This window comes from Erpetoichthys calabaricus (genome assembly GCF_900747795.2).
Source record: "Erpetoichthys calabaricus chromosome 1 unlocalized genomic scaffold, fErpCal1.3 SUPER_1_unloc_22, whole genome shotgun sequence".
In the NCBI taxonomy this organism is placed as follows: Eukaryota; Metazoa; Chordata; class Cladistia; order Polypteriformes; family Polypteridae; genus Erpetoichthys; species Erpetoichthys calabaricus.
This window is the reverse complement of record NW_026261588.1, coordinates 4,326,947-4,345,872: the sequence shown is the minus strand read 5'-3', so window position 1 is coordinate 4,345,872 and position 18,926 is coordinate 4,326,947. Positions and strand designations below refer to the sequence as shown.

The following is an 18,926-nucleotide window of genomic DNA, read 5'->3' as shown; positions in this document are numbered from 1 at the left end:
CATGCTGGCTTGAAACATCCATCGAGTCCAAATTCACCTAACAGATGGAGATCTTACATCCACCTGGACCACTGCTGAGCGAGGTGTCCTGGCACAGTGTCATCCCACCCTATTCTCAACCCACACAACTCTTGTAAAATGCTTCTTGCAGGCAAAATCACTGGTGGTAAGAATCTCAGTGGGTCATATACAGAGCTCACCATGGACAGTAAACTTCTGCTTAGAGATTTGGTGTTGATGTCAACTCTAAACTTGAAGCAGTCGGACTGGATACACGCCTGTACCCCTAGTGCTCTTTCAGTAGGAAGTAAAACTTGATCGAAGTCTAGGCCTGTTATTTCCTTTGCCCTGTCATCTTCAGCGATGTTTTCCAACACAACTTGACTGTTGCTAACCCACCTTGACATCTTAAAGCCTCCTGTCTAACAGAGGCAGCGTTCAGATTGTGATACAGAGACACACTTTGTCCAGCCGATTTCACTGACTTTTATAGAAAAGTATATTCTTAAAGTTGATGATCTGCAGATATTCAAAGAGAATCAGGAGCGTATATGAAAATAAGCCTTATATCCTGGTGCACGTTAGTATAGTCTTAGACCATGAAGGAGTTAATTAAGAAAGGCCACAACTGACTTTAGCATAATAGACCAGCCTGCCTGCCCTTTTACTTGCTTTGTTTTGAATTTCTGTGAATCGAGGATGTTGTGTTCTTTGAAGGAGGTGAGCTGAATGTGGTGTTATGGGTCCACAGTTCTCCTAGCAAAGGCCAGTTCGTTTTTAAATAAATAATCACCGCACTCGCGGCTTAACGAGGGGGTGTGGTGGCTGTAGCGAGCCACAGGGCGATCTGCGGTGTGGGCATTTCTCACCTAAGTGCGCAGGTGAGAGACTGCCCACATCCATGATTGTTCCTGGGGCTAATGTGCTGCAGCTACCATGTCATCTTGGCATATATAGAGAAGCCCGAGATGGTTACAGGGGAGGAGAAATGGGGAGAGAGAAATGGTGGAAGAGAACTGGAAGGATCGATAGAAAATGTTGATAATGGAGGTTAAATGACGGGGAGGATAAGTGGGAGGATCTGGCCACCTATAGTAGAGACAGAACGAGCTGGGGCCCCGCTAAGGAGCATTTGGCCGATGTGCTCTGGGGCTAGTTCGCCCCACTGAAGGCAAGTGAGTGGGGTGAGCAGGAGAGGTGTCCTCCCATTTGATCTGAGGAGCGACTACGGGTGCGCAAAAGATCACAAAAGGAGAGCCAACCTCGACGGTCTGGCAGTGACGTCCTTTTGGAAGCCAACACGGAGGTTGACTGTAGGAGCTCGTAGCTGTTGGGTCTCCACCGGCTGAGAGAGCAATGGGTGAGCCGGGGAGACAGTGATGGAGGTGGGCCGGAGAATAGCAAGGGACTGAGAGACTGCATTTTTAATTTCTGCATTTTTAACCTCTGATTTTTAAAGGATTTATTTATGGATGGTTTTAACCCTACTGGACACTTGTTTTATGGATTATTTATTTATTGAACTTTGTCTGCACTTGATTTGGACACTGCTTTGACTGTTTTAAATAAAAGCACTTTGCACCATTATTTTATTACATCATCCCCTTGTTCGGTGTTATTGCCTCACTGTCTAGCTCATCGGTGACATTACCGATGGTGTTGGGTTCAAGGGCTCCCTAACAAAGGGGAGCATGGAGCCAAACCCGCATCGTCACACTGACAAGCAGCAAGATTTTGTTTTAGGAACACAAGTGCTGGGCCTTCTGCCTGACATACTGTAGATTAAGCAAGTTTCTCTAAGCATTCAAGGCTTAATTATGGGAACACTACAGGCAAGCTTTTATATTAGTGTGTGTATAAATATCTCTATATATATTGTGGCAGACGGCCGGAATGCCCCTTTGACACTGGATCTGGGGGAGCAGCCATGGGATGCACACTACGTCCCCCAGAACACTTGCTGGCAGACCCCCTGGGTTAAATCAGGGCCACAATTGTGTAACACTGGAGCTCATCCCTGTTGGGCTCTGTGGTCACCGCCAGGGCAAGCTGCACGGCTTCCTGAGCCCATCTGGGCAGCAATACAGTCACACCGGGAGTGCAGCCTTAATTAGGTTAATTATCACCTGACGCACTTCTGGGTGGGCTATTAAAGGAGCCTGCAGCCACTACTTGGGGCGCCAGAGTCGAGAGGAGGAGGACAAAGCTGCCTAGGAGGAGTGGAGGAGAAAGACAAGTGACATTTGTGGTGTTTTTCTTTTGTTTGTGTTTTGGGGACTCTGTAGGTCCTGTGGGACACGAGGAAGACAAAAATAAAATCTTTCTGTTCATTTTAATATGTGCCTCCGCTGTCAGTCTGTGTTGGGTCGATGCCAAGAGAGCACTTTTGCCACAATACATAAAATCCATCGTCTGTCTGTATGTCTGTCCACTTTTCACGAGAGAACTGCTTAACGGATTTAGATTGTTTTTTTTTCTATAATTTGCTTCAACATTCCGGTTGATTTTGTGACGTCTCTCATTGTGCTCAGTATCACAGTTCACTTGCCGTACCGATTTATTTGTGCGAATCCGAGGGGAGAGATGCAGGGCCCTCCTCACTCACGTGCCAGCCTTGGAGCTCACCTTGCTGACGCTTAGCTAGCAAACGAGAGAACTACTTAACGGATTTAGATCGGGCTCTTTTCTATAATTTGCTTGAACATTCTGGTTAATTTTGTGACTTGTGTCATGTCGCTAAGAATCATAGTTTACGTGTAGGAGGGATATATTCTGCTAATCTGAGACAGAGGCTGTGGGTCGACAGTGGGGGGAGACGTGACGTCAGCAGTGGGGAGCCAGGCGGGGCCCTCCTCACTCACACACCAGCCTCCGTTCGAATCTCTCTTCCTCTGGTCACGTTTATGAGCGTACCTTACCTCTGCTTAGCTAGCGATACCTGTTTGATTTTTAAAGTTTGTCCTGTTTCACTACTATGCTCATATATATATGTAGGTAGCACTTAAGTTTATACTAGCCAACCCGCGGCGTAGCATACGTTGCATAATTATGTATTGATGGGTGAACACTTCCTGAACGACACAGTTGTCCAAATGGGGTGGGTTTGAGGAAACCACTGTGAGTGAATGAAAAGATGGACCTCTGGAGAGAGCAACATACAATTGTCCATGACTGAAAGTGGGATCGTCTGTGACGAAGAAGGCCACGCTGGTGAAAGTTACTTCGTAGATTAAGGTGTAGCAAGTCTTTGTTGTTGACGCTTAATATAGCTTGCGTACTGAGTTGTTCCGGAGTCACAGTTGAGAAACACTTTTTTAATGTCTTTTAAGCACAGGGAAAAAAATTAACATGTGAAACATCCATAATGTAATAAGCTACCAAGAAAAGTAACATTGCAATAATGCATGCTAAGACCCGATTGCTGTAAACAGATGTGAAAACAAAATCGAGCCCGGTGTGTTCTTTAGCTGCCTTGTAGTGCAGTGGTAGTGTTGGTGCTTTGCAGTAAGGAGACTGTGGAAGATTTTGGGTTCGCTTCCCGGTTCCTTCCTGTGTGGATAGCGCTTTGAATACTGAAAACACCGGTATATCAATGTAATGAAGTATTCTTATTATTATGCATCCAGCCCTCTCTCTCTCGCGCGCGCGCCTGTATGTGTGTGTGTGTCACTCGCTGCATGTGTTCCTGCAGGCATACCAGTAAGTGAATAAAAAGATGGAACTCTGGAGAGAGCAACATACAACTGGTTTTGGCAGATACATGCATATCGTTTTGAAAGTTTGGCCCTGTGCCTTATTAATTGTCATTGCATAGGCCAATCTAACAGGAAATTGTCTTCGTGTAAAAGCAAAAGGCAAATTATCCGCGACAAACAAACTGTTTTACATGCTGCATACCAGCCCGTGGCATAGTATACGCCGCATAATCACACCACTTTTTTAATGTTTCTTAAGCAGAGGGAAAAAAATGAACATTTACAAAATCCGTAACGCTGCTTTCAGTAAGTACAATGCACACGCATTTAATTTGTCGGCCACTTTTTGCCAGCCGTCTTTTCTGGTTTGGGCTGCTTTTGCAGTGTTACCGCTTGTGCATATTAAATCTTGAAATCCTTCGAGAAACTAATTAACTAACTAACACCCACCCACCCAGCTTGTGTGAAAAAAATGCACCCGTTCTTTCATCATTTTGTTGCAGCCTATCAAAGACTTGCTGATCATGTTTTCTAGGCTCAATATACATTGGCTTTTCACTCAGCGGGGGGCGCGCATTCTTCTCGGATTATTACATCCAGCTAATCTGCTACACGGCTGCATTTGAAAAACCGATTTATCTCGGATTAGTTTCACCGGCATTAATGATTAGGAATCTGGTTGGAACAAAACCCTGCATCCACAGGGGTTCACCAGGACCGAGTTTGGAAAACACTGCTGAACACAGACGAAACCGAATCAGGTGAGGAGTTGGGGCAGGCAAAGTAGTTGCAGCTATTGATTATTCAGTGTTGTTTGCCTGGGTGTCTGATCTGCTCGACGGGATCAGAAATAAAAGGAAAACAATGTGAAGGCAATGTCACAGGTGATCCTGTGGTATAGCGGGTCTACAGTTCCCCTTCAAAAGGCCATTTTTAAATAAATAATCATCGCGCTCACAGTGTAGCGAGGGCCGTGGAAGTGTGGCTGAAATGGTTTCCGGGTGGAGTAGTGCTGCGGGCCTTACTCCCCTGTTCAGTGTGCAAGCGAGTGAGGAGAGAGAGAAAGCCGGTTCGTTAGAGTGAGCGAGAGCAGGCTCGAAGGCAATGTCACAGGTGTTTCTGTGGTATAGCGGATCCATAGCTCCCCTTCAAAAGGCCATTTTTAATCAGGCGACTGACAGTAGTGGAGTCAGGGACAGAGAAGGTCAGCTGCTGAGAGAGCGTCTCGACTGTTGCAGGGCCTGAAGCAGGTGAGACGCTAATGAAAAAGAAGCACTGGGCTTATTGGTTTTTAAAAACTGCTTCCTTCATTGTGTTTTAACCTCAGTTTTAAAGGATTGTTTTAAGGATCCTATGGGATACCCCTCGCACACTGTTTTACACACTGCATACAGCCATTCATATCCGCGAGAAACATGCCTCTATGAACAGTCAACGTGGCTCAGAGGTGCGTGTGGACTCTAGCACAGACGAACAGAAATGACGGCGTGTTTTCTGAGTTGTCGAGTCCGAGTTGGTGGGCGTGGCTCTGCGAGTTGTCGTCGTATCCAATGGTCTTAGAGTTGGTGGGCGTGGCTCCGTCCTGCATGCGCCATCGGTATCTTACTTGTCGGCGGCTTAATGAATTATATATATAGATGTTTGTGCCTCTTTATGAATAATAATAAAGTTACAGAAGTGTATACTACACCAGTTTTAAACTATGTAAGCATTAATTGTTATGGGCCTGTGCTTTTATTTCAAGTAGTCAAGAGGCACCACGCCAAGCTGCCCACAGCGTAGCCCTTACCAGTGAAGCTGCGCACTGCCACCTAACTGGCATGGCTATCCATTATGTCAGCCATAAGAGATGCTAGTGCAATGAGTAAACATTAACTCAATTATTAATTAAGCAGTCCAGTTTTCACAGGTGGGTTCTATGGAGTCCAAAGTGGTGGTGAGAACTAATTAACTTAAAGCCGTCAATCTTTAACAGCTCAGGATTAGAGAGGAGTGATCAGGTGATGCTCACCTCAAAGAGACAAATACGTCTTTTGAGCCAAAGGGATTGTAATGAAGAAACGGACAGTGAAGGGTAAATTGTTATGAGAAAGTTTATGACAGCAGGATATTGTTATGAGAAAGTCGGCAACATCTGGTGATTGTTATGAGAAAAGGTGCTGAGCGAGGTCATCATCATGAGAAACCCTGGAAAGCAGATGATGGGAATCTGTGTGAAGGGGGGATATTTTGTGATGAGAATTGTAATAAATCTGAAGCTCACTGAATGCTCGGGTCTCAAGTCATCTGAGCTGAGTTTGTATGTGCGCCGTACAATAAAGTCTGATACTGCTGCCTGTCCAGAGACTCTGAGTGCCTTCTTTTGGGCTGAGGATGCCCGAGCTGCCTGATCTGCTTCAACACTTTATGCAGACATCAACAAAAAAATTGTGCAAAACTGTGTCTACTAATGGAGCATTAAACAAATGTCTGCTGTCCTCGGCACATTGTCTGAGAGCATAACTAGCACAGCTTGGTGAGGAGGTGGCACCAAACAATGGCACTTGCATTTCATTAATGTAACTATCTGGCCACCATAAGAATCTGAGTAAAACAACATCCTCTGAAGGAACACTAACCTGGAGGAACATGACTTCCACATCAGCCATTAATGCCATAGATTCTTGGCGGACCCTCATAATGTCACCAATCAGTGTGCTAGTAAGGTCTGGCCTCTGAAGAAGCTGCTCATTTAGTGTGTCCTTTGAAAAGAAGCTCCACAATCGAATACCACACACACCTTATGTTTCTTGGGCTGGTATACCCCATGATGCAGAGTGCACCACATATTTCTATCTCTGCGACTGCGGCCTTTATTAGGATCATTTTACTGCATAACCTTTAATGGCTATTAAATGTCATGGATTTGCTTGAACCACAACTGACGCAGAGCAGAATCTTCTTGTCCACAAAGATCTTCAGACTTCTCAGCACAGAAGAGGGTGCGGATGGACATCATGTCTCCTTCAAGGCTGCTGACCTTGGAAATCAAACTCTCTTCTCTATTCTGATGTGACTCAGCTTTTCCTCTGTTTCACTTTAAAATGGCCTCTTCCTTCTCTCCTCCATTTATTGTCCCCCTCTGTTCTATTTGACTCTCCCCTTCTGTCCCCATCTGTCCCCTATCTCTCATGTCCCTCCAATCATTTTTCTCTTTGTAGTTCTTCTTCTTGAACCCTTGTTTGTCTCTCTGTCTCTTCTCCTCTGTCACACTCAAAGTCCATCTGTCCAAACTCTGCTCCTTGTCCAGCTGTCCAAGAGAAACTCACCTTCAAGCTGCGGTCTCACGCTCCATCATCCAGGCCCTCAGTAATTGGACTCTCATCCCAGTTCCACTCTTATTTCTTATTATGTGTTTGGTGTCCTCCATCTCTCCATTTTCTGAACCCACTCAGTCCAGTTCAAGGTCAACATCGGGTTCAATGCATGAGATATAACCCTGGGTGAGACACCAGTCCCTCACACTTTCTACACCAGCAGGCCTGAGTTCTCCTCGTCTTGGCCTTTTCCTCTAATTTTTTTTAAATGGCTCACTTGTTCAGGCCACTGCGCTCTAAAGAGGATACGAGTGGAGGTGACAGCGAGGTGACAATTAGGGAATGACAAAGAAGACAAAAAGTCCTGAGCACTGGGTGTGTTAAAGTGTCACAGAAGTCTAAACCAGCACATGGTAGAGTCACAAACAGAAGATGACATGAATTGTGTGCAAATGAGGCAGTGGACAAGGAGTGGAGCAGACACGGGTTCAAACAACACCACATGATGTTGAGGAGCAGTAGGTTTATGAGGTTTCTGCTCGGACCACCATCAGCTTGACCTATGATGGCCCGGTGCCTGTCCAGTATTTGTCACCAGTGCTAGGATTGGTCTCACTCTCCATCACCCTACAACTGGACTGTCCAGCCATGTTTGCTCCTGCTGCTCCCCTCAATGGGCTTTGTGACTCCTGCTGGTTTCAGATGACAATTCTCACTGTGGTTCTCTGGCTGGTGAAACTCAGGGGTCTCTGGTCTGAACTTGTGGAGTTTAGTGACAAGTTCAGGGTGACAGGGTGGAGAAGCACAGGTGAGTTTAAAGAAGAAGAAATAAGAAAAAGAATAAAGAGAAGAATTTAGAAGGAGTGGACAGGGGGCACCATCAATGGAGTCAGTCGATCAGCATGTCCAGTCTTCTCATATGTCGATATTCACCTGCCGTCCAGTCCTGTTCAGCTCCTCCTGTAGTGACCTCAGGTTCTTCATCTCACTCTTACTCATCTCATTACCAGACAGCCTGTGAAGGACACAAGTGTGAGTTACAAACATAAGAGGACCCCACCTCACACACTGTACTATCACAGTGACACGCCCACTCAGGTCAACTTCCCAGAATTCTCCTCTATGTCCTAAGTCACATGACATGTGTGTCACCCTGCTGGTCACTTAGTTCACTGTCCAGTCAGGTCACCGTCCTCTGAAGGCCTTTTGGTTTAATCTCATCTCAGTGAAGGTGTTCTAGTCAGGCCGGGGGTCCTTCATGGCTCCTGCTGACAGTTTTCATTTTTTATTCTCCTTCATAGTTTTTATAACATTGTTACGTTCATTTATTATTTGTTTAATTCTGTATTATCTGTTATTTTTATTCTATTTCATTATTATTAAGTATCTATGTGTGTGTCTTGCCGTTCTCTCACATTTCTTGTATTTTGTGGTTTGATCCCAAGACGCAGGACCACCTGCCCCCCAACTCTCTAAAGGCTGCGGCTAATTTGACTGCTCTGGTGATTGGTGGTCTTTGTGAGTATTTTGCTCTTTTGTTTCTAATTCTGATTATTGTCTTTGAACCTTTGGCTCTTGAGTTCAGCTTCTGTCACAGTTTGTGTTTTTTGAATGTTGTTAGCTTTCGATTGCCTTTGGCAGCCCCTTTGGCTCTTTTGTTAATAAACCTCGTCTTTTCTAAAGACCACTTGTGGACTTGTCTCTGCTCCAGCTGGAGTTTTCACGGTTCTCCCTCTGGTCAGACTCACTTCACGTCTCTGAGACTCTTTTTGATTTTATTTTGAATTTAAAAGTCTGAGCTCCTTTCTGAGGCCTAGTCAGGCCTGAAGCCTCCTGTTTGCCTGGGGTGGGCCTGCCTAGGGGTGACATCTGTTTGGTGGGCTATTCTAGAGGCCTCACCCCTTTGTTATATTGTGCTGTTAGAGCAATCACAACAGAAGGTGGTCTGTCCAGGTGACATGGTGTGGACCCCTCTGTGGTCACTTCCTGTGTCCTGCTCTCTTAATTAATGTCCATTCTCTCTCTTTCTACTATTTTCTTTCCCACTCTTCCTCACTCTCCTGTCTTCTCTCATTTTCTGTCCTCTTGTTTCTTCTTGCTGTCCCCTCACCACCCTGTCCACTGACATTGGCTCTTCTCTGTCTTGTTAGTTCCAAGTGACCCCCATAACCCTGTCCACCCTCTCCTCCTGTCCACTCTGCCTGCTGTCCTGATCCTGTCATCTCTCCTCCTTGTGTCCTTGTCTCTCTGTCTGTCCACCTTTTCTGCTCTTCTTTTTCTCAGCTTATCTCACACTCCTCCTCTTTGTTGTTCTCCTTCTGTCATCTCTCATTATCTTTGTTGTCCTCCCTGTTTGTCACCTTCGTCCAGCTCTACTTGTCCACTGCTCTTTGCCCTTCTCATCCCACTGCCTTTCTTTCTCCTTCCTTCAGTCAGTCCATGTGGTGTCCTGTGATCAGTCCGTCCATCAGGTGGTCAGCTGTGACTTCATAACCCCACACACCTCACCCTGTTTACTCACCACAGTGTCTTTAATTTACAGTTTGGAGTCCTCAGACTCTCACACAGCTGATGAGCTCCTGAATCTCCCAGTTTGTTGAAGTTCAGGTCCAGTTCAGTCAGCTGTGAGTGTGGAGAAGAGAAGACTGAGGACAGAAATGAGGAACATCTGGAGGTGAGATGACAATTAGACAGGCTGTGGAGATAAAGAAAGAGAAGTGAGGACATGAGGAGGGACAGACAGAGAGACAGACAGACAGAAGGCCACAGAGCTCAAAGGCTCAATGACTGCTGGCATTTTTACTTTTTACTGAGCCTGTTTAAACCCGAGACCACCGCTGTTCTTATAAGTAAGACACCAAACACCTGAGAGGGTCTCCTGCCTTCATGCTGTACTGACAGGTGAGAAGACATTGAAACGGGCACAAGGACATTAATATTGGACATGAACCTCAAAGAAATGAGACTGACAGTGTCCTGCACTTGAGGGGCCACATGGACTTGTAGATGGTGACAATGGGGGGGGGGTGGGGGGTGACAAAGTGGGATTTCTTTGTGTCATTCAGGACTCTGGGTGTGTAGACATTTTGTCTGATTTGTAGGACATCATGGAAAGACAACTGTTAGACATTCTGGTCACTGCAGAGCTTAACACTCAGCTGTTTGTCACGATGGACTCTCCTCATGTCACAGTAATTAGATGATGACGATGACACTCTGTTGGTTTAAAAGGTCAAACACTGGACCTGACTTTAGGGGTGAGGACATAATGGACATGGTGACATTGACCAGCTGACCTTTGTCCACTAAACACCTCAGTGGTGCCGAGCTCAGTTTTCTTATTCCTTCTACTAATTTGTAATAAAGCAGGAGGACAAGCTTCAAATGGACTGTCAGTGTCACAAAGTCCAGTCCAGTGGGAACAGAGGTGGTCTGTGAAGAGACCCCCATGACTGCTGACCACTGCTGTCCATTCACAGCTGTGTCTATAAGTGATTTGATCAAAATGACAGCAAAGGAAATCCACAGCACTTTATCAGCTGACTTCACAGGACGTGTTGGGGTCACATGAGTGACATGTTTGTGTCCTCGCAGCTTGAGTTTGTCATAACAGCAGCTCATTTCTTTATGTCCTGCCTTTTTTAGTGACATCTGTTTATAAAAGTCAGGACAGGCCAGTGGGCAGTAAGTGGGTGCACTAAAGATGGTGGGTTTTTTACAAGCTTTTATTAATAATACCACAAATATTCAAACAAAATGTTAAAATCATTGGACTCGGGTTTGAAATATGAGTGCACACCAAAGGCCATCAGTCACACAGACGTCACCAAACCTGCAGGTCACCAAGTCCTCTGCTCTGCTCAGCTCTGCCCTCTGGTGGTGACGCCCTTTCACTGCTCTTCTTCAATTAATTCCCAGCTCTCACTTCTGCTCCTTTTTCTTCTTCTCTTCACTTCCATTTCCCGAGGGAAGTCAGGCAGGTTGTGAGTCAAGTCTTAAATTTCAAGTCCCAAAGAAGTCATAACGTGTTTTACATCAAATTTACATTTGCTATTTCTTAAATTTACAGGAATCATTTATTACATTGAGCGGCACAGTGGCGCAGTGGTAGAGCTGCTGCCTCACAGTAAAGAGAGACCTGGGTTCGCTGCCCGGGTCCTCCCTGTGTGGAGTTTGCATGTTCTCTCCGTGTCTGTGTGGGTTTTCTCCCACAGTCCAAAGATATGCAGGTTAGGTGCATTGGTGATTCTAAATTGGCCCTAGTGTGTGCTTGGTGTTTGTGTGTGTCCTGCAGTGGGTTGGCACCTTGCCTGTCATTGGTTCCTGTCTTGTGCCCTGTGTTGGCTGGGATTGGCTCCAGCAGTCCCCCGTGACCCTGTGTTCGGATTCAGTGGGTTGGAAAATGGATGGATGGATGGATTTATTACATTTATTGTTACATTTCCAAACTATCAACTCCATGTTAATACAAGGATGAACAAAAATGAAGTGCAAATAAACATCCATCCATCCATTTTCCAACCCGCTGAATCCGAACACAGGGTCACGGGGGTCTGCTGGAGCCAATCCCAGCCAACACAGGGCACAAGGCAGGGAACCAATCCCGGGCAGGGTGCCAACCCATTGCAGGACACACACAAACACACACCAAGCACACACTAGGGCCAATTTAGGATTGCCAATCCACCTAACCTGCATGTCTTTGGATTGTGGGAGGAAACCGGAGCGCCCGGAGGAAACCCACGCAGACACGGGGAGAACATGCAAACTCCACGCAGGGTGGACCCGGGAAGCGAACCCGGGTCTCCTAACTGTGAGGCAGCAGCGCTACCACTGCGCCACCGTGCCGCCCCGCAAATAAACATGTAATGGGAATCAATTCTGAAAGTGCCGCTGAATACAACAATACAAGCAGTGCAAACAAATGAGCAGGCCAGTTCTATGTATTGTCACACATGTGTGCCCACCTGGAGATGACCTTCCTGTCTCTGTGAGGTAAGTGATACCACTCTGAGACGAGAGGGGGCGCTCACACTGACTGTCTCTCCTTATCCACCTGCAGCTCTGAGAAGAAACCAAATGAGGGGAACTGACTCAGTGCCCAGAGCTGCCCCTGTCCTTCTAGGTGGGACTATTGACAAGCTGCTAAACCCCCAGAGGATCGAGTCTGCTGTTTGACCCAGAAACTCAACATGAAGCAAGCACCATCGTGTTCACACAACTGCAAAGTCAGTTTGTCTATTGGGCCAAAAGGTGTGTTTTGTTGGGCCATCGCGTCCACTTTGGTTTTATTTCATTTGACTTCATTAAAGAGGTACACCCAGTTGGTGCCCCGACATTACAAAGCAACTTGTGAAGGTCTGTCCTCCAGTCACGATATCAGCAGACCAAGGCTGCTATCACAGAACTGCAATATGGACAGACACCAGAGATCTTTAGTCCTCAGAGCCATTAGACTCTTTAACTCTTCATAACAGGGGTGGTGGTTGAGTTCTGGGCCTGACGCTCCTTCTCTCCTCCTAAGCTGTATTGACTGGATTAGCTGGGCACCACATCTGATATCTCACTATTGGCTCACTGCTCTAGAAGTTTTATTTTGTTTTTTTTTTGTTATGGGTCACTTCAAACATGTTATCCTATCAACAAAAGTCATGTCACTTTATTTTATTTTACTTTAATGATATGTCACGTTAGTATTTGTCACATTAATATTATGTTTAATATCATGTGCCACTTGTCACTTTGATAGTAGTATTATTGGCACAATTCTCAATGCACTGGCATTATTGTATGTAAAAACAACAAGAGTTTCTGTGCCATGTAAACTGACATCTCCTCTGCTTACCATTTAAGTTCTTCTCAGCAAGCCAAGAGACCACCGGCAATGGCAGTCATCCTTCACATCGGCTTTGACCCAACAACCTTAGCTGGTCACTACTGAGGACCCCAAACTCAGCTTCTGTTCCCACAACAATCCCATGGCCTTCAGCAGGGTGCCTCGTGAGACCTTCTCCTTTATCCTAATGCCATCCCTCAGCCTTCAGCAGATGCCCACTACGTGGGGTTGGTCACTCTTGCTTCTTGGGCACACAGTAAGTTTTGACCTTACCCCTTTAGTGCTGTGTGCTCACTCTTCTCACAGCCACTTCTTGACCTCCACTCTACAGCATCAACTCAGCCACAATTCTACATTTACTTTATTTCTCATGTAACCTCCGTCTCCATCTTTTCATTTTTCTTTCCTGTTCAGTTTTGTTCTTGACTATCCTGCTCAGCTCATTTTAAATTCACTGGGGTGCAGGTGTGTAATTCCACACCCCAGAACACTAATGAGGACACTGGCTGATCCACACGTGTCTGCAGGTGTAAAGTGCGCTCCACCAATACTCCAGGGCTGCTCTGCTCCCCCACACTACCACATCCACCTACGCCCCTCTGAGTCCACCTTTTTAATTTAAAACCTGCACACAACCACTGACCCCTGACATGTGTCACCGCACAGCTTTGTATTTAGTAGTAAAGAGAATCACGCAGTGACCAGAGTGACCAGTGGAGCACAGGACTAGTGTGACAGGTGTCCTTAGTGACATCATATTATTCACATCTCCAGTAGGCCATTTGATTGTCAGCTGGCATTGAGGAAGACCCTGACTGACTGAAATGACAAAAGAAGGATTTGTGAGGCAGAGGGTTTGGACCTGTGATGACATCAGTGAAGACCATGTGTGTATAAAAATATCAAAAAGGCGCTATATACTGGATTATTGAGGAAGTCATGTGACAGCCTACACTTATCATGTGGTGAGATTCTTGTTTTAATGTCCTACAAGAGACACAAGTGTGAGTTACAAACACAAGAGGGCGCCATTCCTCACACTGGAGTATCTCACTGACACGCCCACTGAGGTCACCTTCCCAGAATCCTTTCAGTGTCTCTGGACATCTACTGCACATGATGTGTGTGCCCACCTGTCGGTCACTAAGCCCACTGACAGATATATGTCGATATCCTGTGTAGACCTGTGGGTCATGTCTTGTAGAATGATGTTGGCCCGTTCAGTCCACTTGGCTATAATGGCAGTCACTTCCTGTGTCTCCCACCTTACTGTCCACACTGCCTTCAGTCCTAATCCTCTCCTCCCTGTCACCTTCTCTTTCTATGTATGGCTGGCTGGTCATTTCTACTGCTGCTGTCCACCTTTCCTCCTGTTCCTCTGTCTGTCCTCCTCTCTCTCCTTCTCCTTATCCTCTGCCTTGTCCTCCTCTTTTATTCGTCCTTTTCTTCATTCTGTTCATCTCCTTCTCTTGTCTCCTTATCTTTGCTATTCTATTCTCCTTGTCCTTATCTGTCACTTCAGTCCAGCTCTTGCTGTCCACTCCTCTTTGTCTTCTGTCACTTTAGTCGTCTCTTCTCCTCACACTGACTTGTGTTTCTCCTCCTTATTCTATTTTAGTGATTTTAACAAACTTTAGTGAGGACATCAGAAGAGGAGTGTAAGGGGGAAAGTGACAATGGAGGACAGGAACAAGTACGAGATTAAAATAAAGAATGGACAGCATGTGCTTGTGGGACAAAAAATAAAACAACAGTCTGGACAGAGAGGATGAGGAGAGTGACCAGTGTGGTGGAGGGGCTCAGGGTCACAATGCTGTCTTTATAAATTGAATTATTAAAGGAAATCTGCAGTTGTGTCACCTCACGTCCATCTGTCTGTCCATAAGGGACACTGCAGTCTGTCCTGATTAAACACAGCGTTTGTGTTGTGGGAGTGGAAAAGTCAGAGTGATAATGTGATTAGAAATAAAATTAATGAGACACACACAAACACACACACACACACACACACTCACTCACACACACACACACTTGTTGTTCACTTACTTCAGTTTCTCTAATTTGCAGTTTTCACTCCTCAGCCCCTCACACAGCTGATCCACTCCTGAATCCTCCATGTTGTTTTTGCTCAGGTCCAGTTCAGTCAGTCGTGAGTGTGGAGCAGAAAGAGCTGAGGAGAGAGCTGAGCAACATCTGGAGGTGAGACGACATTCAGACAGGCTGTGGAGAAGAAGAGAGAGAAGTGAGGACATGAGGAGAGACAGACAGACAGACAGAAGGACACACAAAACAAAGGTTCAATGGCCACTTGTATTCTGACTTTTCACTGAAGTGCAGTGTGAACACGAGACCACTGCCATTCTCATAAAGTAAGGCGCTATATACCTGACAGGGTCTCCTGCCTTCACGCTGGACTGACTGGTGCCAAGTCATTCAGAATGACATGTGGACATCAACACTGGATAAGAACATCACAGACATGAGACTGACGGCGTCCTGTACTCGAGTGACCAGATGGACTTGTTACAGGTGACCACGGGGTGAGGATGACAAACTGGAATTCTTGTCGGTCATTTAGATAGATAGATACTTTATTAATCCCAATGGGAAATTCACATTCTTCAGCAGCAGCATACTGATACAATAAATAATATTAAATTAAAGAATGATAATAATGCAGGTGAAAAACAGACAATAACTTTGTATAATGATAAATGTTAACGTTTAACACCCCCAATGGGTGGAATTAAAGAGTCGCATAGTTTGGAGGAGAAACGATCTCCTCAATCTGTCAGTGGAGCAGGACAGTGACAGCAGTCTGTCGCTGAAGCTGCTCTTCTGTCTGGAGATGATACTATTTAGTGGATGCAGTGGATTCTCTATAATTGATAGGAGCCTGCTGAGCGCCCTTCGCTCTGCCACAGATGTTAAACTGTCCAGCTCCATGCCAACAATAGAGCCTGCCTTCCTCACCAGTTTGTCCAGGTGTGAGGCGTCTTTCCTCTTAATGCTGCATCCCCAGCACACCACTGCGTAGAAGAGGGCGCTCACCACAACTGTCTGATAGAACATCTGCAGCATCTTATTGCAGATGTTGAAGGACGCCAGCCTTCTAAGGTAGTATAACCGGCTCTGTCCTTTCTTACACAGAGCATCAGTATTGGCAGTCCAGTCTAATTTATCATCCAGCTGCACTCCCAGATATTTATAGGTCTGCACCATCTGCACACAGTCACCTCTGATGATCACGGGGTCCATGAGGGGTCTGGGCCTCCTAAAATCCACCACCAGCTCCTTGGTTTTGCTGGTGTTCAGGTGTAGGTGGTTTGAGTCGCACCATTTAACAAAGTCATTGATTAGGTCCCTATACTCCTCCTCTAGCCCATTCCTGATGCAGCCCACGATAGCAGTGTCGTCAGTGAACCTTTGCACATGGCAGGATTTACCACTCAGGACTGGCAGCTCTAGTGGTGACCAGCAGCAGGTCTGTTTGTCTCCGTTTTTGTTGAAGTTTTTTTTAAATTTTATGATTAATTTTTATTATGAGTTCATTTTCTGATCAGTTATAAAGGAATATCTGTGTCCCTGAAGTGTTATGGAGTCTCCTCTTTTATTTGTTTGTATTATTTTGTGATACTTTTTCACTTCACCTGCTGTCGTCCCGATGCGTCTTCTATTCACCTGAGTGATTCAGTTCAGCCAAATATAAATACAAAATGGGAGACACTGAGCTACAGGAGGAGACCTCTGAAGAGCATTTAAGGGTTTATGTTGACACAACATTGTCATTGACTAAGTAATGTACAGAAGTAATTAAAAAGATAATATAAAATGTGAGGTTATATCATAAAAACTATTAAATTTAAATCCAGGAACATTATACTCTTACTTTATAATACACTTGTGAGAGCACATCTGGAGTACTGAGTGCAGTTCTGGTCTCCTCAGTACAAGAAAGACATAACAGCACTTGAAGATATGAAGAGCAGAGCAACCAAGTGCATTATGGGACGTCATCATCAAGTTCTTCCATGTGAACCCTGAATACCACGAGTACTGACTGAGGTCACTGATGTTAGGTAGAATGCCTAGAGGGGGCTGGGTGGTCTCGTGGCCTCTGACCTCCTGCAGATTTTATTTTTTTTCCAGCCGTCTGGAGTTTCGTTTGTATTTTCTGATCTCCCTGGCCATCGGACTTTACTTTTATTAATGTTAATTAGTGTTCCCTAATTTTAATTCTTATTTATTTTGTCTTTTTTCTCTTTCTTCACTTTGAGCTCCATTATTTGTATGAAAATATGCTAAATAAATAAATGTTGTTAGGCAGGTTTTGAGTCAAGCCTTAAATTTCAAGTCCCAAAGAAGTCATAATGTGTTTTACACCAAATTTACATTTTCTATTTCTTAAATTTACAGGAATCATTTCTTACATTTATTGTTACATTTCCAAACTATCAACTCCATGTTAATACAAAGATGAACAAAACTGAAGTGCAAATAAACAAGTAATGAGAATCAATTCTCAAAGTGCTGCTGAATACAACAATACAAGCAGTGCAAACAAATGAGCGGCCAGTTCTATGTATTGTCACACATGTGTGCCCACCTGGAGATGACCTTCCTGTCCCTGTGAGGTAAGTGATACCACTCTGAGACGAGAGGGGGCGCTCACACTGACTGTCTCTCCTTATCCACCTGCAGCTCTGAGAAGAAACCAAATGAGGGGAACTGACTCAGCCGCAGTGCCCAGAGCTGCCCCTGTCCTTCTGGGTGGGACTCTTCAAAAGCTGCAGACCCCCAGAGGATGGAGTCTGCTGTTGGACCTGGAAACTCAACATGAAGCAAGCGCCATCGTGTTCACACAACTGCAAAGTTAATTTGTCTATTGGGCTGAAAAGGTGTGTTTTGTTGGGCCATCGCGTCCACTTTTGTTTTGTTTCATTTGACTTCATTAAAGGGGGACACCCAGTTGGTGCCCCGACATTACAAAGCAACTTGTGCAGGTCTGTCCTCCAGTCACCATATCAGAAGACCAATATTGTCTGTTTGGATTATGTGTATTGTCCTTAATTATGTCCATTATATCTGTTCACCTTTGTAATTATCTATCACTTTATATAAAGTGAGCAGGTGGGGTAGCTTGAAGAAGAGAGATGGTGAGAGTATTGACAAGATGACCAGGTGAGCAGGATCTGTGACTGGCATGGAAATGGACTCTCTGGTGATGGTGGCAGAGAGAAGGACACTGTGCAAGCTGCTATCTGTTATGGACAATGAACATCACCCACTATACACCACCATAATTAATCAGAGCAGTTTGTTTAGTGGTAGGCTGCTATCACAGAACTGCAATATGGACAGATACCAGAGATCTTTAGTCCTCAGAGCCATTAGACTCTTTAACTCTTCATAACAGGGGGTGGTGGTTGAGTTCTGGGCCTGACGCTCCTTCTCTCCTCCTAAGCTGTATTGACTGTATTAGCTGGGCACCACATCTGATATCTCACTATTGGCTCACTGCTCTAGAAGTTTTATTTTGTTTTTTATTGTTATGGGTCACTTCAAACATGTTGTCCTATCAGCATAAGTCATGTCACTTTATTTTATTTTACTTTAATGATATGTCACATTAGTATTTGTCACATTAATATTATGTTTAATATCATGTGCCACCTGTCACTTTGATAGTAGTATTATTGGCACAATTCTCAATGCACTGGCATTATTGTATGTAAAAACAACAAGAGTTTCTATGCCACCTAAACTGATGTCTCCTCTGCTTATCATTTAAGTTCTCCTCAGCAAGTCAAGAGACCACCGGCAAGGGGAGTCATCCTTCACATCGGCTTCTACCCCAGCCACCTTAGCTGGTCACCGCTGAGGACCCCAAACTCAGCTTGTGTTCCCACCACAATCCCATGGCCTTCAGCAGGGTGCCTCATGAGATCTTCTCCTTTATCCTAACGCCAACCCTCAGCCTTCAGCAGAAGCCCACTCAGTGCAGTTGGTCACTCTTGCTCTTTGAGCACACAATAGGTTTTGACCTTACCCCTTGAGTGCCATGTGTTCACTCCTCTAACGGCCACTTCTTGGCCTCCT

General features: G+C 45.3%; 1 protein-coding gene across 50 annotated transcripts in view; it reads right to left on the bottom strand.

Annotated features, from left to right (window-relative positions):
- The window catches only part of LOC114645182 (NACHT, LRR and PYD domains-containing protein 3-like), a 913,740-nt gene that overhangs the window by 262,632 nt on the left and 632,182 nt on the right, over positions 1 to 18,926 (bottom strand). For 38 of the 50 annotated variants that reach the window (XR_007933951.1, XR_007933953.1, XR_007933955.1 and 35 more), the window contains one exon: positions 14,874 to 15,047. The exons of 8 other annotated variants lie outside the window; for them this stretch is intronic. Coding sequence is in view for 37 of the 42 variants with exons in the window: in XM_051921677.1 (XP_051777637.1) it covers positions 14,874 to 15,047 (174 nt within the window). In the remaining 5 variants the exon portion in view is untranslated. Of the gene's footprint in view, positions 1 to 7,924; positions 8,007 to 9,512; positions 9,687 to 11,852; positions 12,056 to 14,873; positions 15,048 to 18,926 lie in introns of those variants that run through there. 4 more of the 50 variants (XM_051921718.1, XM_051921717.1, XM_051921722.1 and 1 more) reach the window with 4 other exon arrangements.